The 24,091-nt window shown below is 38.4% G+C and overlaps 1 protein-coding gene across 1 annotated transcript in view; it reads left to right on the forward strand.

Moving 5' to 3' along the window:
* The first annotated feature begins 378 nt into the window (after positions 1-378).
* The window catches only part of LOC149286793 (pleckstrin homology domain-containing family G member 5-like), a 111,544-nt gene continuing 87,831 nt past the window's right edge, over positions 379-24,091 (forward strand). The window contains exons 1-2 of the mRNA XM_089493630.1: positions 379-511; positions 6,913-6,989. Coding sequence (XP_089349756.1) covers positions 379-511; positions 6,913-6,989 — 210 coding nt within the window. The remainder of the gene's footprint in view (positions 512-6,912; positions 6,990-24,091) is intronic.

A 24,091-nucleotide genomic window follows, 5' to 3' on the forward strand; every position in this document is an offset into this window, starting at 1 on the left:
TGAATTTCATTGTAGCAAATGAAAAATAAAATTTTGAAACCGTCTGTAGGAGGCTAAAGAAAGGTCCTTTGTCTGGCCTAGCGCTGAATCCATTGGTCGATCTATGACGGTACCCAAGAGCCGTAGCAGGGTTCTGTCTCCTTCGCAAATGAATTCATTATATGTTAAGAATCCAGAGATTGTTTCTTTGAGAGGAAACACTGACCACCAGATTTTAACCCTCAAGGATCATACAACGAAAATGCTTCAACCAATTGTCTTGAAAAATGTTGAAAATCGGGCCGATATTTTTTTGAAGACCAAGTAAAACTCTCTCTACAACAGAGCATTTGATTTCGTTTTTTAACTTTGGGATTTTGTTGAGTATTTATCCTAAAAATGTTTCTGTATTGGAAGAAACGGGGAGCGTACGAGTTGGAAACAGTCCCGGCGTCTCTGACGGAAATGGGATACGGTGCTGTGGAGAGGTTCTCTTGGAGCTCGTCTCTGGATATCATTGAAGATCTTGCTGGTAGGTCACATGAAGTCCAAGACTGAAAGGGATTAAGAGTACATGGGGTGTTATTGAACAATGTAGAAATGCTTGGTATCATTAACTCACGGACATGTAGACATTTAACCATTGTCTAATCAGAATACAGACCTGACCTGGTCCCAGATATATATATATATATATATATACATGTATATTACAATCATACTTTATACGTATACTCTGAGCAGCCATTTTTACTTCCTGATCTCAGGATCTGCGTTGTTTCTCCCCGTTATATCTCTCTCCTGCCGTAAGGTTTCTGATTGTTGTTGCGCGTTATCAATTCACGCCTTATTGATGCACAAAAGTCTTCTTCTTACAATACCTGGCTAATCAATACTGATCCTCCCCAGACGTGTATGACCGTACGCCATTGTTTCTAAAGATAATTAAGCTTTGTGTTTATTGGCTGAAAAATTTAATTAAATAAGCAATCATATTTTTTTTTCCAATAGTAATTAATGCGATGGTTTAAACATGTATGGGATAGACATACGGCTCCTGAATCTGAGACGAGACCAACGACTGATTAAGGATTGAGTCTTTACAGCAGAAAAAATGTGCAGACTAGACGGGCCAAATGGGTCTAATTCTATGTTTTCTGGTAAAAGAAAAAAAAATATTTATTTCATCCTCCATGCGCCCTGTCGGGGTACGAAGCCCACCCTTGTTTTATGTAACCCTAAGTTTACAGAATGGAGGACCAAGGTTTGACTTGCTTAGATACCAGGATTGCTGAAGCACATTATTATACCGATCATCGGGAATAATTTGTATAAATGCTCCTTTAACTATATTCCACTCTCAGAAAGCAACCTTTCAGCAAAACTCTTTTAAAAAAAAAAATAAAAAAATTGCAGCAAGACATTTTTACAAATTTGGAATTTTACAGACATTTACAATTCGCTGTTTTGCGGACCATGGTAAAGTACCCCTCGTTGCGCTGCGATGCAACCAAATGATTTATGCTTTAGTAAATGTCCTTTTCTCACGTGCTGTTTTTCCTTCTGCCTCCAGACTATTTCATTGTCCTTCCTATTCTTAATCTAATGAAAGATTATCTTGTTTTTACTCGAAGTATTATTCGTAAAAGGGCAACAAAAATGATAATTTGTACAGTCTGGCCAATGAAATGTAGTTGCTGGGCTGTGAGCCCTCTTTGTCTCGTAACGTTTTACACTGGGGCATTGTCTGCTTTGTAGAACGACTGTAGGCAGAGAGACCCCCTCAATATGCACATAATTCAAAACCAAAAGAGATAATTTTACTTAGGCCTATTCATCATCGAATTCCATAACTTTAAGTCTCGAAGAGAGAGATCGAGGCAGCCACGGACACGTTTCCATTGGAACGTTTATATTTTTTTCGATACAATCACATAAACAATAAAAATCAAGCCGTCGATGGAAAAGCTTTGGTGGAACCAACGAGGTGCCTTGATGCTGCCTCAACAGATGCGACAAAACATTTGTCCACGAATGTGGCTTTAGAAACACACAATTTGATGGCAATTTGACCCTTTTGGCCCATCTAGTCTGTCTGTTTCTTGCTGTAAAGACTTTAATCAGTCCTTTGTATTGTCTTAGATTTAGGAGCCGTATGCCTGCCCCCTGCATGTTTAAATTCCCTTGCGGTATTAACCTCTACCACTTTTGCTGGGATGCTGTTCCACTTTTCTACCCCCCCCCCCTCCACTCAGCATAGTAAATTATGCACCTTTAGTTCCTCTGGAACCCAAAACTGGAGCTATAAATGAATCTCATGCATGTTTAAATTCACTCGTTGTCATACCTGGGAACTTTTGGGCTCTGGCTACCAAGAGCCTATCCTTGCAGGACGCCGCCAGGACTACCCGCTGTCAGTGTGCGTTCCCACTGATATCGTAAGACACCCCCCCATTTTAGGGGTGAAATGGGTGGGGGGTCAGGCGTGTCAGGACCCCTGTCTCGCAAACCAGAATATTCGGGTGTCGATCTGGAGAAGTGGTGCTTCTCCCGAAGTTTCCAGGTATGCTCCTTGTATTATTGATTACATATGTATTGGTCAGACCATTGTCTCCCTATACCATACATAGCCGAGTCAGTATGATTTCTTTAAAGTCACCTTACCGACTGCACCATGCATTATGCATACCTGGCTTAGGCCTTCTGACTTAAGAAACTCGCCAATAGTGGCCCTTCATGGTACATAACGAAGTTTATGAGTTACAACTGAAACTCTCCCACCGACTCCTACTTTAGTGAATAAACCCCATGTTGGTGTACCCAGGATTCCCAGTACTGCTTGAGTTTATGCCCTTAAAATAATGTCTTAGGTCATCTCCCTTATGCTCCTTGGTTTCCAATCCAACCAAGACTTCTGCCTCGATCACCGCGCCGCACATGTGCCTGTTGGATTATCTTTTAATATAAAGGAGAAAATCTTTGTCCGATCGCTTTCAAAGGCTTCTCCATCTCTGGGTATCAAGGGATTCTTCAAGAAATAAAGATTTGATTACCTTTGTTGAAGATCATAAATCCAGAATGGAGAGGTCTGGCGCTGCTAACCGTTGTACTTTGTAGCAGAACAAACTATTTTAAACAAAAGACTTTACAATATGAAATCTTAAGAAACGTTCTAAAGGAATAGAATTCGAAACAATATTACATCTCGTAATTCTCTTTTTTTGTAGCAAATTCCCTTCAGGATCTCAAATAGATTTTCTCTTTTTCTTCATCTTTTCTTTTTTTTTTTATCTGCGTAGCTCCGCATCACTAAAACATCAAAAGATTTATATGGGGATCTTTTTTCATCCCCAGCTCCCTGGGCAAACTCTGTTTGGAATAATTTTGAGATGAAAGCGAACTGGTAAATGAAATTCTTGGTAATTACAATTTCTTTTCTTATCCGGATTTTCTGTCGGGTTACAGGCTGGATGGAGAGGAGAAGTAACTTCAATAGAACTTAATGTTTTCAGCGTATGGTGCTAATTAAACACGGATCCGACACAAGATAACACCATCAATCACCGTTGGGATTTATACAGATGCAGGGTTAAGGAATTAAATCCTTCAGGAAGGTCTCAGCTGCTGCAAAAACATGGAGCACCAGACCTTTTATTTATTATTTATTGGTATCAGATTAAAAAGTATCTTTTCACAAATATTGTTTTATAATATAAGTTTTTTTTTATAATATATATTTTTTCTGGCAGCTGCTTATTAGCCATATGTACGAGTTCTCGCTCTGTTAACTGAGCCCCAATCTATTAGACAAACACCCCGACTCCTTATCATACTGTCTTATGGTAAACAATAGAAGGGCTCAGTCTTAATCACACAGCCTCTGACTAATGACGGTCTATGTAGGAACGGACTTCATTAGCATTACCATCAAGCATCAGCTCAGTGTGGTGTTTGAGCCGGGAAAGTCACTGAAAATATCACATATCTACTTATATTTTATTCTTTTCTAATACCAAAGTATGCAGCCCTCAGATTTTCAACTCACCAGCTTTATTATGAATTATGACCAAACCTGGGAACTCTCGGGGCTGACCCGGAGTCTCCTGCTCCAGCTCTGCTTCCCCAGGTCTCTGGGTCACATATTACTTTTCCATGCTTACTCCCCGCCCACCTTCCCTTCTACACAAGACACAGAGAGCCCCGCCCACATGACAGCTAACCACTCCCCCAAAAGAGGGAGATCTCCAAGTAGCCTGCGCTGAGAAAATCCCAGGTGTGACTATGGCTGGCCATGCCAAAAGCAGCTGAGCCGGTCCTGCATAGTGAATAGTCCAATCAGCAAGAGATCAATGATTTATCACGCATTACATACAATCAGGGGTAAAGTCAACGGGGTTTGCCCCTCGTAACACATAGTACTATAAGGCAAATTCAACTTTAATGCAAGCTCCTACCTCTGTATCAATCTTAATTGTCTGCGGGGGAGGGGTAATGCACAAGAGGCAGGTTTCCATTCCTACCCGATCCTGTAGATACCCATGAACTTGCCCCTATTACCCCACCACTGATCACTGCAACAAGAAAAGGCAACTTGGGCAATTTCAGTCTCCTTCTGGGCCCTCTCGCAGTAGAAGGATTAAAGCTGCTTTATATAAAAAAAATGGGTGATATATCTTTGTTTGATTTTTTAACGTTAACATAAATATCTCAGCTGATCTCTTTAGGATGTTATGTTCAACTTTACCCCATGAATTATTTCTGGCCCTTGTGTTTATGAAGATGGAATAACATACATTAATAATTCCGAGCATACCATAATAACTCACCGCATCTTGTGCGCAGCGTGATGTCATAATTAAAATACTTGTATCAAGCGGTCTGTTTCTCACGTGTCGGGAGTCAATTTATTGCTATTTAACGGTTAGAACTTGCCATTTCTGCTTTGATTTTAATCGTGAGTTTCCGTAAATTATTTTGGTCCAGAGTAAGCTTGAAGTAAATCATAGTATTGTTTCCGCTTACAATTTAGAGTGTTGGAGGTCCTTAAAGAAGCTGAGAAGCTATGTTGGCTTTTTTTTAATGTGTTATTTTTTTTTTTCCCACTGTCTATCAAAGTCGGTAGAAGAATTGTCTCTGAGCTCCAACACTTCAGCTCCATTTTTATTTGGGCACAGAGAGAGAGAGAGAGAGAGAGAGAGATAAACAGATTTGCACTTAGAGAATCTTGAGGCTTTACCGGGAATTCGCATGAGAAATGATTTCAGCTTCACCGTTTCTGTTTTCTCTTCCACTAAAACATTCTAAGCAAGAGGACAGAATAAGGAAAACCCTCTGCTAATCAATGGGTGAGTCAAATGAGCTTTTATTGAAGAATAAATCAATAAAATAAATAGCTGAGAATATAATGTAACAAAGACTGCGATCAGATCATTCAGAGCTGGAGGGATAAGGATCTTACTACATCTGAGCACAGATACCTTAACTAAAATATAATTTATTCACTTAGCTTAACCTCTTATTAAAGAATAGTTTTCCTTATAAAAATATAGGATTATTATAGTATGTCGGCAGCTCCTTGGCAAGTCTTACTTCCGTATTTGACTATGAATCTCTTAGTTTTACTAACTTGTAATATTACCGAAATATTATTCCTTAACATGAAAAATCACATTTATTATAAAGCACTGCACACCCATCACGGGGTTAATCTATAATACTATATATATATATATATATATATATATATATACTGATGTAAATATACTTTTATATTGAATTTTTGTGTTTTATTATTTGTAATAAATATATAAGTGTTATAATATATATAATATATAAGTTATCATATTATATACAAATATAACAATAATTATTATTATTATTATTATTATTATTATACCATCCTATTCCGAAGCGCTGTACAAGCACTGTATAAAATTTACTGAAAATGAGTTTGACATCTTTATGGTATTAAATAAGTTAAATGTATTAGATGGAAATTATAAATTAATAAACACAATCTCTTCCTCTATAGCTACAGAGCTTAGATTCAGCCTTGGTGCGTAGCCAAACATATAAGTGATTTGTGATTAAGACCAAAGAGGCTAGCATTTGAAGTTGTAATACTCTGCATGTCCCTTCATTTTTCATTTTTCTTTTAATGCTGATTTAACTTAACATCGTTATGTTCTGTACATGCTGTACCCTACTCGCCTTTCAATATTTGTACAGATTCAACGTATCCAAGTGTGTTCTTTCATTTTTAGGCATTTTTTCAGTATATAGAAGTTTCTTTTCAGACTTGCAGGATACAAAATATCAGGAAAGACATATTCTGTACAGTTTGGGGGAGAGAAGAGAGGTAATCGGAACATTTTAATAGTTAAAGGGATTTAACAAAGTACAGGACTGGTTTATTTCAAATGAGGAGAAATATTAGAGACCGTACCCCAAAACTAGAGGGTCCGCGACTTAAATGTAAATACGTTTTACTTCACTGAGAAGTGGAAAATAAATTGGATTTTAATACAGTGAGGGAATGTAAGCATGCATGGGATCGGCATACGGCTCCTGAATCAACGACTGATTAAGGTCTAAGTGTTTACAGCAGGACATAATGATACATGTGATATAATTGTCCACAGAGACTTTGGACAGAAATACCCTTTTCTGCAAAAAGTTCTGCATGGCAACAAGTGTTTTTTCCCATTTTCCCAATTTTATTTTCTAAAACATCGGCAAAAGACTTCTCCCACCAGTAATTCTGGGTTCCTTCGCCCTTCTAGGCATGGAGATCGACACACTTTCTCCAGTACCGGTCCAATCCTTTTTAATTATGTCATAATCAAGTAATCAGTATGGCGGCACAGATTCAAAAATGTACAACAGGCTTAAAAATGATAGAAAAGTCATAGGTTTTTCTTTGTCATTCATTAGATGAACAAGCTGTAACAGAAGAGAACGTTCTGGTCTGTGAAAGCTCAGCCTGCCTTGATAAAAGAAGAGCGACGAAGGTAACATATAATCTTAAATATTAATCCGATATATTTCAATATGTATCTCACTGTTAAATTGAGCATGTTGCTGTTTCTGTGTCTCTCCTATTGGTCCATCCCCATTCCGTGTCTGTCCCCATGAACATGTGTTGACCATGTGGTTGCATGGCTTTCGGGTTGAACATACGTTCTGTATCATATGCCACAGGTCAACATGTGGTCACATTTGTTTGGTAAATCCACAGTTTAAACTCCATGGGCCATAAGGTCATCGCTTGGTGGTACTGGTCAAGCATGTCCCTGTGATGTCTGATATTTCTCTCCTGGATTACTTTTTGGAGAACTGGTTTTCCAGATGACTCTTTATAATCGATCTGTAGGCCACAATATCCTCTTCTTATGACCACAAACCTGGTATTCCCACCATTTACCCTTCATCGGCTCGACATCGGCCCCAATCTCTTGGTACCACAAACACATCAAAGTGCTGTCATTCTTCTACATTGCTACTCTACACCAAATAATACTATAGGGTTCTAGAACCCTAAATTCATAACATTTATTCACAATTGAACTTCTATGCCTCTGAAGCCCAGAAGAACCAATGGTTGCCTTATGACATGATAATATCTTCTATGTAAGGATGCCAAAGCTAAATAATGTTGGAAGAGGAGTAATGTATGAGGGACGCTTGCCTGAAGTTTATCTATCAACTTCACTTACTGGTTATATATAATTCATACATGAATCTACCCTTACCCTCTTCTGCTGTGCATGAAGACTATTTAGTTTTCTGTCAACCAAACCATGACTTGTTTCCATTTTCAGATATTTGCTTTTGATGCTTTGTAGCCTACAAGTATAACCCATATTATTGTTTGGGATAAAAAAACCCAAACATGACTTTTGAGCCAGAGCTCAAGGACGTTAAATTTTCTATTTACTTCGGCATAGATAACTCTACATAAACCAGATGCAAAAATCAAGCAAACTGTTTATTTGCATGCGTTATCTCTACTGCCTGTATAGTCAAAATATAATGCACTTAGGCTTAAAGGGACTTTATCATGAAAATCTGGTATTATATCTTGTAATTCTGTACAACATGAAGCCAAAAACATTTTTATTTACAACGTTTTTATTATTTATCTATTTAAAAAGTGTTTTTAACCGCAAAACAATCATAGATTTTTTTTTCTCCAAGTTTCTCCTAGAGAGATACATATTATCTAAAACGCCCGTGTTGGGAAGAACGGGAAAGTGGACGATGAAAGGACAAGGAAGGGTTTTTTGGGGGGGGAAATGTTTACAGTTGAATGTAAACAAAAATGATCAAAATCTGGAGTGTCCAAAAGGCCTCTTCGTGGTTGGGGTTAAAAACAATCATTGTCTTCTCTGGCTAAAACTAAGACTCCAAGTATTGTCTTACTTTATAGAGTTTTTTTTCCACTTTAGTTTTCTGAAGTTTTCCACATTTCAAATTCAGGGTTCTTAATCTCTGTTTTTGCCTTAATCGCCAATCTCTCATTTCCATTCTTTTCACTACAGATTCCTTAAATTCCATCACCAACAACACTCCAACTCTATTTTTTTTTATTTTAGCTCAACTAAATTAATCTATAATCCCCATTTTTCTATATTATAACTCTCTTAACCTGCTGCTTCTCTTCTTCTCCAAAGCTCCTATAACCATAAACTCCTAAAATGCCCAACGGTCATGTCTGAGACCAAATCCGTACCACCCTATTCTTCATCTTCTCTGAAGCTTTTTGCAAATAAACCAACTGAAGAAGGAACCTCTGGGGTCCTCAAAGCATCTTTTTTCTACGTTGGGCCAATAAAACATATTGACTTTTGACTAAAGGAGCCATAAACAGAAAATTGAGCAATTGATGATTAAATAGTTTACTATGGTAGCATATGTTGTGAAATGAAACAGAAACGACTGTTAATTAGTTACCAACAACCTGAGATTGACCAGGACTTTCATGACTACCAGACCCTCCGGATATCTCCTGAAAGTCCCCATCCCCATGGCGCTGAGCGTGTACTCGGTAGGTGGATCATGGTATGGTGGAGGCCTCTGGGGAAGGCATATTGTCTTTGTAGCAGGTTCCTTGCAGTGTAAGTTTTATAATATATGTAAAGTGATGAACTTCGTCAGTAATATGTGACGAGCATTATTAAATACATCAGGAGTATATTTTGTGTATGATTTCCCTTCGAGGCGTAGACCACCTGTTTAAATCCAGGAGGTATTAGATGTGCTTAAATGGGTGTTGGGGTGGAAGGATGTCCTCTAAGCTGAATTTGTATGTTCCCAGGAAATTATTTCGTTAGAATAGGTGCGGAGTTCTACTAGATACCTCAGCTAAAAACACAATGTAAATTTGGAGACAGTGATAAGTTTGATGCAATTTTTGAGGTTGACCTCACATTTTTTACTATTTTAAACCCAGTTTAAAAGAGATTTCATGACCTACGGACAAATCAAAGCTAGATTATGAACATTCTCTGTTTTTCAGCCTGGTGAACATGGTGCGTCAGGGCTTCTTTGTTTAAAATAGAATTTTAGGTGTGGGTCAGGGAGCCCATATATGAGACATTGTGAAATAATGTATGTTAAGTATGCTGAGAACTGCCGCTACATATAGTGACTTTTATTTGCACTTTATGCTGACATGCACTGTCCGCTATGGACGCAGGTGTTTAGTTGAAGTTGATACTTTTTCTTTCAGCCAAAAGAAAGAGTAATACAAAGTCAAATAAGCATTCAAGACCTCAGAGGTCTCTTTCTCTGATCCAGTGATATACTCTAGTTGGCCTAGGCCCTTCTACCTTTAACAATTCAACTACTCAATGGGACAGTTAAAAGAGAGATAACTGATCCCCCCCCCCCCCCAGCCAGACCATTAATCCTATGGAGGGCTGTGCCGAGTCAGCATAGTCCTCTCTTCCTTCTATGCCACACTTCCTTTAAAAGTGGGCTACCGGGATATGATGTCAGAAGTAACGGGGTGTGACAGAGTTAATACGTCACTGCTCTGATGGAATCATTTAAGCAAAGAAAAATATTATCATTATTACATTCTATTTACAAACAAAAGTTAACAAAGTAAACAAAAAGAGGCTGCCTTGAAGATGGCAAGAATAGATTTCTTTAGAGGTTGGCCCTTCTGGAATGACATAATGTCCATATTATATTTTCAGTTCCATTGTGTTAATAGTACAGCTGCTGGCACCGACAGACCTTTCTTTTAACCCATTAAGTGCCGAAAGGGGCAAAGAAAAACTTTGTAGAACAACACGCAGCTGCCCTTTCTTACATACAAAGGGTTAACCCGAACCGAGTGTTGAGTAAGATTTAGACTTAATCTAATTTACCGTTATTGTAAAGCTTCGGGGATTTAGTCTTCGTTATCCTGTAAGGGATCATAGAGCTGTGTAGCATTTGGAATATGGAAGAGGATTCTTTACAACCCATGGGAATCTATACAGGACGAAACCTACATTTTAAAACAGATTGTTCAAAGGTAAGGGCTGAAAATGCAAATGTGTCCCGGAATTCGTATTTAATTACAAATTATTTTTCACAAACTCAAAATGCAAGAAAATGGGGCCTTCATGGATGCCTGAGGGTTATAAAAATGTTCCTCGCTCCTCTTGCATTTTGGAAGGGTTAAACACTATTTTTTAAGATAATATCTTAAAAATTGCTTTTTACAATAAAACGAGTGGGTTATTTCCATTGTAGCTAAATGGTGATTGGCGATTGGTTCATAACCAGATCTTATTCACGGCATTTCTAATTAAAATTAAATTGCTTGTAGGTTCTGCATTTATTTATTTTTTATGAGTTTTACAGAAATATTGGAGCTGAATTTTTGTTTTCCATGTTGGATGCATCCTACGTTTTCCCAAAATGACTTAGAAGTTTGTATTAACTCTTCGTGTAACAGAGAGATAAGTTAACAGAGAGAGAGGCATTTTCTGGCGTTCCAGTTTCTATTGACCACTATTATTCCGAATAAACTCATCTAACCAAGAGAAGGTGCGTTGCAGGGAGCCAAATGCAAAACAGCCTTTCTTTAGATAAAAGCATTGCAAACCCACTGACATCATAAGAGTTAAACGAATGACATCATAAGGATACATAAAATCTCTATTATGTTGGTTCGATTACCCTTGCTGTTAAGTGTATTTGGTGTTTGGTCTTAAACTCATAATTCGTTGGTCTGTATCGTAAAGGGCAACTTCTAGCAAAGTCTTTATAACAAGTATCACGTTAACCATACGTTTTCAAAAATATTTCTTTTTACAAACAATTCTGGTTTTTGCCCCATAATATAATATTTTCAGGCAGCTGCAAATCAGCCATTAGTATGAGTTCTCTCTCTGTTATCTGAGCCCCAGTCTACTAGACAAACACCCCGACTCCTTATCACTTCTGGCTAATGGATGTCTATATATGAACAGACTTCATTAGCATTGCCATAAAGCAACTCAGTGTAGTGTTTGTGTCACAGGACTGATAAAAATGGCAGCCTCCAGCTTGTAGCCACTATTTTCCAATACTGTGTCGTTACTGAGAGTTTTCACTCTCTGGTTACCATGATATCTGTCACGGGGAATGCTTTCAATGTTTTCAGTGTTTCACTCAGTTCTACTTTCTTTAAGCCACACTCAGGACCCCTGAAAATAAGAACACCCCTTGGTGTCCTGTGATAATATCCTTCCTTTAAAAGATACTACTGAGTACGAGAGAGCTAATTTATAGTTTACCTACAAATAATTCTTCAGTCAAGCCAAATTTTGCCTCATTCAATTTTTTACTGGGAACATTTGTTATGTGGCACAAAAGTATGCACTGATATGGTTGTTGCCATAGAAACTAAAAGGCCTTCTATAAGTTTTTTAAAAAATGTTTTTCTTTTATGTAATTAAAACTGTAAAGGAAAGAATAAAACGAATTATTTTGCGTAGCTCCATCAAGTTCAGCTCTGGTGTTGATCCAGAAGAAGGCAAAGAATCCTCATTGAAGGGATTCCCGATTGTGCCTCAAAAAAGAGGAAAAATTCTTTCTTGTCTCAAAGATAACTATGATTTCTCTCTGGATCAACCAACTATAAATAATCCTGCCTTTATAACCCGGGATATCCCTGCAAGGGCAGACTAAGGAGCTTTGGTCCTTGGAGCAACTACACGGGAAAGTCTTCTTCTCAACATTTCCTGCATTTCTTCTTTCTACCTCTTACAGGTTTTTTTTCCTTTTCTTCTATTCTTTTCTCCCACTTTGGCGATTTCTTTGCCCTATCTCTATTTTGCACCTCACTGATGGACATCTCTTACTCACATTTTTCTGCCTGACATTGAACAACTGTTGCTAAATTTATTCCCAATTACAATTATTCCCAAATCCTTTTGATTTAATAATCTCTACATTTCAGGTATAATGTACACATTAATTTCTTTTTATCAAGATGCATAACTTTGCATTTCTCAACGTTAAACCTCACCTGTCACTTGGTCGTCGAGTGTTTTAAAGTGACCAAATCTCTTTGCAAAGAAACAATGTCTAGTTCAGACTATTACCTTACCTCAGTGGACCTAGAATAGTTTTTAGTTTGATGGTAAACACATTAAGGATTTTTTTCATTATTTTAATATGTTTGTGTGTTTTCGGTGCAGTAACAGACTCAAACAGCGAGGCGCCACGTGAAGTGACCCATTCCCTACCCCAATATTTTCTTCCTTTGGTTTAAGTATCTGATTCAAGCACTGACGTTTACTGTGCGCAAATAACCAACCAAACCGCATCATTCAATGGCATTCACTAAAGGGCTCCAGTTGGACTGAAAATAAAACATATTCTAGTAATTCACGTAAGAACGTCTTTATTCAGTTTGAGGTTATTATCCGTTCAATACATAATTGTATAAGAGATCACCATCTGTGATGACGAAGTGCGAAGGATTCTGTATAGTACGTCCTCCTACCTTACATCTGTTCGGAACACTTTGAAGATGAGAATTATAATTGATTCGGTGTCACGGAAATAGCCATTTTGCATGAAAACCAAACTATTTTGCTAAATGCGATGAAACCACGGATTAGTCCATTAAGGAGCAAATGGTGAAGAGCCACGAGCCGCCAGCACTTACAGGGGCCAGAGGGAAGAGAGCGCTACAGACGGTGTTTGATTTTAACAGGTATTAAAAAGTTTTACCCATATAGCTCGATCAGCCAGAGCCCCACCATGTAATACACATTAGAAACCCATACTATGTTAGCTTCCATGCTTTACGTTCTCAGGATCTAAATAACTACTTCTGTCATGAAATGATGTCATGAATTATGAATTATTATTATTACTATTGTTATTATTTATTATCATTATTATTGTTTTATATAGCGCCATCATATTCCCCTTTTGTTACATTGTTACGCTGATTGTTCTCTATTGGATCACGCCACCTTGCTAAAGGTGAATGAGCAGAAGGTAGAGAACTTCAGAACCGGAAATTAATTAGATAATGCTAGTTCTGCTACATTCAGACAAATAGCTCAGGTTCCCTAAACTAAATATATCCATTGATTTAAAAAAAATAATAATAATAATAAAAAATAAATAAATATATATATATATTAAATAAATAACAAATGATTATAGGTAGTTTTAGTAAAATGATTTAGTTAAAATGATAGGTTCCCTTTAAATATTTCTGGAATAAAAACATAGAGCCCGCAGGGTTATGGAAGCCATCCTGACACATCCCGGGCTGCTGTTCAGCTGTGAATGACGGAGATTAGGCTTTGTTTAATTTCAGCTCATTTTCACTTCACGGTCTGCCGGGTTTGATTGGGTTCAACAGAAAGAAATGTTTATACAGTCAGTTTTAAATTAAACACGGAGGGAAAAAAATGGGCGCAAACATCCGAAACACGTTGCAGCTAAAAAGTTAGGGGCATATAGAAATTTAGGAAGATTCTAATGCATAGAAAAGGAAAAAAAACGGTTTTAAAGTGGCTTCAAGACTACTGATTATGGTTATAATGGTTATGGGGTGTAAAACCATAGAACGGAGAATTCTATAATGCCCCCAATATTTACTAAACACGAAAATTCCCATATAAAACCCAGATTTATTTTAAACACAGATTGTTTAAAAAATATATATATATATACCAATCAGCCATAACAGCATGACTGCCGACAGGTGAGGTGAAAACCACTGATAATCTTGTTATCATGGTACCTGTCAGTAAGTGCTATAGATTAGACAGCAAGTGAGCATTTCATCCTCAAAGTCGATGTTAGAAGCAGGAAAAATGGGCAGCGTAAGGATCTGAGCGACTGACGAGGACCAGATTGTGATGGTTAGACGATGGCATCTCCCAAACTGCAGCTCTTGTGGGGTTCCCGGTCTGCAGTGGTCGGTATCTATCACAAGGGGTCCAAGGAAGGAAACCCGGTGAACCAGCGACAGGGTCATGGGCGGCCAAGGCTCACTAATGAACGTGGGGGGGGGTGAAGGCCGGTCCGTGTGATCAAATCCAACAGACGAGCTTCTGGAGCTGAAATCGCTAAAAAAAAGTCAATGTTGGTTCTGATAGAAAGGTTTCAGAACACACAGAGCACCAAAGTTTGTTGTGTATGGGGGGTCAGGGTCCCCATGCTGCCCCCTGTCCACTGCCAAAAGCGTCTACAATGGGCAGGTGAGCTTAACAACTGAACTGCAGAACAATGGAGGAAGGTGGCCGGTCTGATGAATCACGTTTTCTTTTACACCACGTGAATGGCCGGGTGCGTCGCTTACCTGGAGAACACGCGGCACCCGGACGCATCCATGGGGGCCGCACCTCGCAACTTACAGGACTTAAAGGATCTGCTGATAACGTCTCGGTGCAGATACCACAGCACAACTTCAAAGGTTTAGTGGAGTCCATGCCTCCACTGGTCAGGGCTGTTTTGGGGGGCAAAAGGGGGACCTACACATTTTTTTTTTGCTAAACTGTTTATGGGAGGGTACTAAAAATATATCCGTATTTAAGCTAATTTCTCTTAATGAGATGAAGGACTTAAATCTTTGGTAGCAGCTTGTTCAATACCCTTCAATGCGTTGACGGGATTTTGATAAGTGTTGTTCTGGCAGCTTGGCTGAGAACTTGATTAGAATTTACTTTGTTAATTAATCCAATTTTTCTCTTTCTATTGACCTGTGAAGCAGAATGTTGTAGACGCCAGCTCTTAAGTACTACATGGTAGTCACAGTGTGTTTGGTCACCCAACACTTACCATTCAAAGGTGGAATGGGCATTTTTATTACACTGTCCGCCTTTAAAACAGTCTTAATCACTTCTAAGGGTCTAAAATCAACTGTTCTTATTTGTAATCAGTCCGTAAAGATGAACAGAATGTGTGTTTTTTGTTGTTGTTGCTACAGCTTGTGCTGATATTTAATTTAGTGATTAGCAACAGACTTCAATTGTTAGTTGTGGGCAAGACGACAATAAATGTTAAGTCTGCAATAGATTACAAGACTTTAAATAATTAAACGCTGGGGGTTATATGTGCAAACAGCGCTTCTGATGCAGAATGCGAAAAGCAGTCCTGTGTAATAAAATGTATAAGGCCAATACAAACTTCAAATAATTGGATCACATATAAATGTATGCGCGTCAAAAATAGGCAGAGTCACTTAGATGCAAACAAAGGTAAAACATTTAATACGAACAAAAAAATAGAAGAAGAATATAAAAAGTAGATAACAAAAATAATATAAAACAAGTCTTACAAAACCTTGGGGAGGAATTTAGTTCATGACATCTGTCCTATGCATTCCTGAGGATGGAGGCAGGGAGTGTTGGGACGAGAAGAGTCCGTGGATGGCAAGTACATCTCCCCTCTACCTCTCCTCCTATGCTTCTCCAAGGCCTTAACTTATATACACGGTTTGAATAATGATGTCAGTCTTGTCAGTCTATTGGTCTTCACCTAATTGGGTAAACATGCTCACTAAGATCTTTACACGTCGAAACCCTATTTTAGGTGGTGGCTGTACGTATACTGTAATGCCCTTTTAGAGTTACAACTATACCATGCATTAGCAAGCTTCTATCCTATCTATAGAATGCCTGTTCAGCAAATCCTTCATTCCATATTTTAAGGTCAAGGAAACCTTGAAGCCTATCATTGAAACATATTAATATATCTTAATAATCATTTATTTATGAACAATGATTACCTATCTTTGACTATTGCCTATACCAATAATTATATATGGTCCATTTCATATTACTAGGGTTAAAAGAGATGTTAAATGTGTTAGAATCTTTTACATCCTGTCACCCTATCAATCATATATTCCTGTTTATTGGGTCATTTAATTGGATGTAATTGATGAGACAGCTTTAGAGCCTCTCATATCATCACCTAATTTACAGTTAACTATTATGAGATACAATATGAGATATAAAAGACATGAAGAACCTACTAGGTGCAGCTTCCAATCTGAATACTAACTTATGCATGTTTTTTCAGTATAAAGTACCATTATAATCTCTCTAATTACATACATGCTTTTAATTTCTCCTTACACAATACATTAACAGCATATAACTAAATGTACTTGATATTTGTGTTAATATTTGTATTAGTTGTATATCAAAAATTTGGTTTTTATCAGATTTCATCGCACAATTTCTTTTTCTACAATAGACTGGCGATTCCACGTGAGTCCACTAGGTGGCAGTGTACAATGGACACATTTGGGACTGTTGTTAATTGTCTAACAAATATTTACAAGTTCCAATTATTACAAGGCATGTCAATAATACTCAAATACCCTGCAGGGCATGTGGTAGGTAAGTTCTTGCTACAAAGATGGTATGCTTCTCAAGAAGGATTGGGTTTTGAGATTTTTCTTGAACGTTGAGAGTTAGGGTGAATGCTGGAGCTCCGGTGGAAATGAGTCCCAGAGGTACGGGGCAGCATGAGTGAAGGCTTTTTATTGGGAAGAGGAGGAAAGCCTTACCCCACGGGAAGAATGTAAAGATCTAGTAAGGGGGTACTGTTACTACTCCTGAATGGAGGTACCTGGACATGTACTTTCACCCTGTTCCCACCTCCTATTAAGCAGAAGACCCAACATGTCCTTCAAGTCAACGAGCCGGCACTTGGGACTATGCTTATTCTATTTGTTAGGATAACAAGGTTATATGTATAACTTCTGTAAGCTCAACCCTGGAACATTGTTTAACTTCTTAACACTTGTCCTGCTACAATTACTGCCATACGTGCTTGTTATTCCGTGGAAGGGGCGAATAATTGCAGCTTGTACGTTATTTTGTTGGAAACATATTCAGCACGGTGTCTCTTTGGTTAGGTATTAAATGAAAATACATTTCCACATAAAAGTCAGCCTACAAATGCCGTTATTCGGCGGATAGGTATGCGCTCTTGTTCCAAGTATTATGTGTCCTTTTGCAAAGGGCTATTATTCTTTCTATAAATAGAATACGGTAATAATAAATATGGTTTCAATTTGCTTTGAACCATTTTTTTTAGCAGAACGAAAATCTTATTTATATGAAAAGTTATTTGACGTTTAAGGTAGGGTCTAATAATTAAACCAACTTCATTCGTGAGTTGAGGTCTATCGTTTAGGGCATTTACTAAACTGAATAGAAGGGAGGAAATGTTCTGGACGTGTCGGCTGAACCCAACAAGGCTTTCTCAACACTTTGGACCATGATACGTTTATACAGAGCTGCAGGGTTGGATGAAGACTTCATATCAAGTCCATGTGAAGTCAGAGGGAACCCAATGAAGCCGTTGGTACAAAATGAATCCGATGAGCTGTCTTTGGCAAGTTCCGGCTAACTTCAGCCATCGTGTCCCAATTTGACCTTTTTTTTTAGCTACTTAGCCTTAACGTTAGATGTTAGGACTGACTTATGGATTGGGGTGGCAGCTCCTTTGCTGCTTACTTACAGGTGCCATCGCCAGATGTTTGTAGGCTTCTAAGCAGCAAATGAACCCCTTAAGGACAATGGGTTGTCCTTAAACCCCATGCATTGGGAGCCCATACATATACGGGCTTTGTCATGAAAGGGTTAAGAGGTGAAAAGGAACTGACTTGGTTCTAGTCCTGCCTACCCAGACTCTACCCATTGTGGCTGATCTTGCCCCACACACAGGGGTATTAGTGGCCTTTATGCCATTCAGTCTTTAGATTTATGGTTTATCATACCCACTGCCTTAAATGATTGGGGTTGCGAAAATAAATCACGATGATAAGAACAATTATACCACTTCTAATAACTGCAATAAAGGTTAAATGCTGGGGGCCCCATAACCCACACTTTACTAATTTTATGGAATATGGCGAAAACTGAAATAGTTAAACTACATCTTCTTTTTTCCTATCAGTTCTGTGCACGGGATCATCCTTTTATGGAGATTTTTCCACCATTTTCGATACTTTTGCTTCCCTCTTCTTATCGTTCGGCAGACAGCTGGAATTCTCTTGTTTTCCTTGGGGAGGAAATGATAAGTTTCATAAACCAATTATTTGTACTTTTAATATCAAATTATATCTTGTTTATAATTTACAGAAAGAATAAGTCAACATTTCTTAGACTTTTTTTCTTTTGTCGTTAATTCAGCCTTGTTTAAAACAGCTAGGTAAAACTAGCAAGAAAAGAATGATTAAAGAAAACGTAATTCCAAGAGGGTTGTTTGAGTAAAAGGCTTTGGGAAAAATGACTTAAATATCTCCTAAATTATTATTATAAGGAATATATTATTATTATAGCCATAAAGTAACCGGTGTAGTGACATAAATGAAAATTCAATGAAGTGGGGTGGAACATTGTATTATTATTATTGTTATTATTTTTTATTATTATTATTGTATTATTATTATTATTGTTATTATTTTTTATTATTATTATTGTATTATTATTATTATTGTTATTATTATTTTATATTCAATGAAGTGGGGTGGAACATTGTATTATTATTATTATTGTTATTATTTTTTATTATTATTATTTTATTATTATTATTATTATTATTTTATATTCAATGAAGTGGGGGGAAACACTGTAAATGTATTATTATTATTTATTGTTTATATAGCACCATCATATTCCATAGCGCTAATACCCCCAGTTCCCTCTCAACAGTAAGGCGCGCGATTGCCCATCGATGCAGAAAGTGGAACGTCTCCGGTTAACATGCACCTCCATGCTCTCACGTTAATACATACACTGCTCTCACGTTAATTCATACACTGCTCTCACGTTAATTCATACACTGCTCTCACGTTAATTCATACACTGCTCTCACGTTAATACATACACTACTCTCACGTTAATTCATACACTGCTCTCACGTTAATACATACACTGCTCTCACGTTAATTCATACACTGCTCTCACGTTAATACATTCACTGCTCTCACGTTAATTCATACACTGCTCTCACGTTAATTCATACACTGCTCCCCCATTAATACATACACTGCTCTCACATTAATACATACACTGCTCTCACGTTAATACATACACTGCTCTCACGTTAATTCATACACTGCTCCCCCATTAATACATACACTGCTCTCACATTAATACATACACTGCTCTCACGTTAATACATACACTGCTCTCACGTTAATTCATACACTGCTCTCACATTAATTCATACACTGCTCTCACGTTAATTCATACACGGAGTGCCTTTAAATAAATCAGCACCGGTTAACGACTTTGAACCTTTGGAGACTCGCGTGCCGCAACATTAGGCAATAAAACTATAAATAATTCATGCGGTATTATACCAGGACGCAATGCATAGAGATTTCTCCAGTGTTCAAGGATATCTCTATAAAGAGACGGTTGCTTTAGAACTCCAACTCCATGACACTCAGCCAACATCATTGGGAACAATGCTTTACTTAGCTTCTTAGAACATCATGGGAGTTGCAGTTCTATCAGAGCTGGAGGATACTTGGTTGCCGCCGGGACATACAATATTGACGGGTAATGTCCCTCGGACTCCTTGCAAAACAGGGAAAAGGTCGAGAATAGAGAAGCGGTCAAAGAGCGACTATGTTACTGATAACTCGCTTGCTAGCCTTGGTGGTCAGAAGTAAACCCTGAGCCAATACATCAGTTGGCCAGCGGGCCAGGTACAAAATCTGCCTATGCGGCTTTTGAAAACATAAAACAAAACTTGACAATGTATGGTTGGGAGAACCAGTCAAACAGGCAGGAAAGAGTGGTTTGTGCCTTGATGCCCATCTAGTTTGCCCTAAAGACTCTTAATCAGTCCTTGGTTTTGTCTTAGACTGAGGATAGCCATTTGCCCATCCCATATAAACTATATGGCTCTTACTGTATTAGCATCTACCACTTCTGCTGGAAGGCTGTTCCACCTATCCACCACCCTCTCACTAAAGTAAAACTTATTTCTGGTAAAACCTGTAGTTTTAGACTATGTCCTAACATTTCTTATTCTTTGAAGCAAAATTGCCCCTTGCAGGTGTGGAATGAGTCGTCTTGTATTGCCAAGGAAGCCCAAAATTCATTGTGCGCTCCCCGCCATCTTTTTTTTTATTTGACTCTTCTACTGACCCTGTCACCAATGATTTAGATCCATTTCTCATCATTACCAGGTTGTCCCGCTTCTCTGCGACACAGGCCCCCTGCTGCCTTTAAGGGGTTCTCTATCATTTCTGCCCGTTTTTTAATATAATTTAACGCAGTATCTTCGGAAAAAAAACCGTCTAGCGCCAGGAATCCCGATGACATTTCATCCGCTTTGAAGTCGTGCGGCTTTTCTGTTTTCTTTAGTAGGAGCGCTCTCTGCTTGGCGCGTGTTTATCCAGCACCATTTACTGAACAGTAATATTGCTGTTGAGCCGCTGAATATTTTGCCGGCTCCGGCATACTTCTCGTTGTTGGCATTTACACCTCGATAGCTTCATTCCATCTGTCATTCCCTGATTCATAAAGCTGTGCCGGTTACCGGCTTGGCTGTCATCGCCGAGCACTTGCCATTACATTTCGCTGGACTGATTCCACTTTTATACTCGGCTGCATACGTAAGCACCCGTGTCCTAAAACCTTTCAGTGCAAGTGAACTGAGATACAAGGGGTTAATTTTCTATGATTAAAGCCATTCTACAATGTTCTGCTCCCATAGAATTTGGCCCATTTGGCCCTGGCCCATTTTTTTTATGTAGATCTTAATCAGTCTTAGATTCAGGATCCGTATGTCTATCCCATGCATGTCTAAATTCCCTCGCTGTATTAACCTCTACCACTTCTGCTGGGAGGTTGTTCCACTAATCAACCGCCTTCTCTGTAATGTAAAAGATCATGTTAAATCTAAGCCTTTGAGCTCCTAGTTTTAGATTGACATCTAGGTCTAACTCTCTCCTCCTTTGAAATCATTGTGTTCTATACTTTGTTGCACATACTGAAAGTACGAAGTCAAAGAGCAATGTTTTCTATTTCGCCGCCACACATTGAGACAGCCACAGACAGCAAAAGAGATTATGAGATTATCGGAAAACCAGACTTTCTTCTCTAAACAGTCTGTCTACTAAAGAATGACCCGGCTGCATTTTACGCACTTAACTGTTCTGAGTTCATCTATTTCATCACCTCTTGTGTAGAAATGTTATTTAGTGGAGGTAGAAAACTGATTTCATAGAGAAGAAATGGGGCAAGTTGTGAAAAGGATCATCCAACCAAAGTGGATCCAGAGCTTGGCCTTGGAAGGGGGACTCACATACCCAGACACTCACTCTAGCACACACGCACGCACACAGACACTCAACACACATACACACACTAATGTACTCAGACACTCACATTAACACACACATACATAGAGACACTAACACAGCCAGATATTCACACTAACATAACCAGACATTCACATTTACACAACTAGGCACTCACAGTGACACACATGCACACACCAACTCACACACTAACACACCCAGACACACACTAATATACCCAGACACACACTAACATATCCATACACGCTAACACGCCCAGACAAACACGCTGACATAACCAGAGACACACAAACCCAGGAAGGTCCAACCTCAGCGAGGCGGAGATTTCTCGAACGTCATCTCGCCAACTTAACTATGCATTCATTCCGGTCAGTTCAACCCTTCTTCCTGAACATAGTTCATAGTTAACTTGAAATGTTCAACACCCCAGTTAGTGAATTGCGTCCCTTCAGTGCGGATGACAAAGGCTGGTGGCTTCTCTTGCAGTACCAGCATTGAACAGCAGGTGGCAGCGCACAACGGTCATCTCATCAGATGTTTCCCATTTCTGTTCTTGCGAGTTTTCTCCATCAGCTGATGAGTTTACCACCAACAGCCCATGATTGTTTAATAAATCTGTGAATTACTAAAGATAGTATTGAGGGTAAAATTATACTTCAGGACACCCCCAAGAATTTGCCTTTCAGTACTGGTTGCCTGGTGGGCCTTTGGTAGCCAGATTTAAATATATAAACATACTGTATCCGACAGCTGGGATACATGAAGAAGGCTCCTCAGTCCCATCTATGTCTTTTAATACAACACAAGAAGACACAGACAGACAAAAGAACTTATCGGATAACGAGCTCTGGCGTTCTAAATCCTAAATTCTAAATCACAGACATGCTCTGCAAGCGAGGTCACGTTTAATCTTATGCCTAGTTTCAGCCTTCTTACTGGATATCATGTTTATGTTTTAAATTTTAATATTTTAAGGCTTTAAATATTAATATTATTATTAAACATGTGTATAGAGCAATACAGTGAGTCCAAGTACCTTCTTCTTAAAATAATAATAATAATAATAATAAATAATAAAATACTTAAAACAAGTCACAAATTGTATATCGTACGTACTTTGCAAACCAGGGCCGGACTGGGGAGGACTAAGCAGCCTGTTACAAACGACTTCTTCTATAAATAGTATATGAGAAGAAACCGGAATAAGTTTGGAACTCACATGCATTATGAAAAATTGCATCCAGTAAAATAAATAAAATGAATGAATCCCAAATTAGACATGACCAGCCTTTATTCTACGATGAATACTCCACTGGAAATGTGATTATTAAATATTATATGCTAATAAATTGCTGGGATGAAAAAAAACCCTTATAATATATTTCATCTGGATGTTTAAATACACCGGATAAACCGGATGCTCTGTGATGTGTCTTAGTTTGCAGTATAATAATATTACATAGCACTTCAAGCTCTGTGTATTTGCTGAATGGGGGAACTAAATGAAATGCAGCTAAGTAAATACTAAATGTGGCCCAGCATCCATTATTGTTAAGATAAATGCATGCCCTCTGAAAGAAATCTTTCCCGAGCCGTAATGAAAAGAGTCTGTATGTACAGACGAGAGGAGAGCGTTTACATATGACTAGGCAGATTTCATTTGGCTTTGCGTCAAAACAATTAGGAATGAACAGAAGAAGAGCGCATGTGAAAAACAATGATTCCTACCAGGGATGAAGAAACCAGCCACAGTAATTATGTCAGCTGTCTAAGTAATGTTAATAATACAGCGGGTGGACTTTTTGGGCTAATATTATAAACGATAGTGGTTTATATCATCGGTGGAATGAGGACCTCTAGTCTGGAAGGAAGAGGCTTGTGGCCCCAGAGGAAGAAGATTGGGTACCTGGGGTTCCTCTGTGGCTCTAACAGTACCATCACTAAGTTCACGGATGTTGTTTTAAAGCACGACACATCTGGCATTGATCAAGATGCTCTAGATGCAAGAATTGCTGTTGATTCCCTTTGCATAAAACCTTGGTGGATTTGTCAGATGGGCTTAGTAAGGTCCTTCATCAGTAGAAACTCTATCGGCCAACAATGGTAGCTGATCTTGGAGGAAACCAAGTCATTTGCCGAGCTGCTGCTCCATGGTGGTCATCAAGGACCCAACTTGTATGAACCCAGAGGAACGATGAGATCTGTGAGAAAGTTCTTACTCCAAGGTCAGAGCAAAGAAACCAAGTTGCACTTGGGTTGTCCTGAATTATAGAAAAAAACTCTAGGTCTCAGAGGGAAAAGGAC

This window comes from Sceloporus occidentalis, unplaced genomic scaffold (genome assembly GCF_023333645.1).
Source record: "Sceloporus occidentalis isolate IW3139 unplaced genomic scaffold, rSceOcc1.0.p SCAF_66, whole genome shotgun sequence".
NCBI lineage: Eukaryota > Metazoa > Chordata > Lepidosauria > Squamata > Phrynosomatidae > Sceloporus > Sceloporus occidentalis.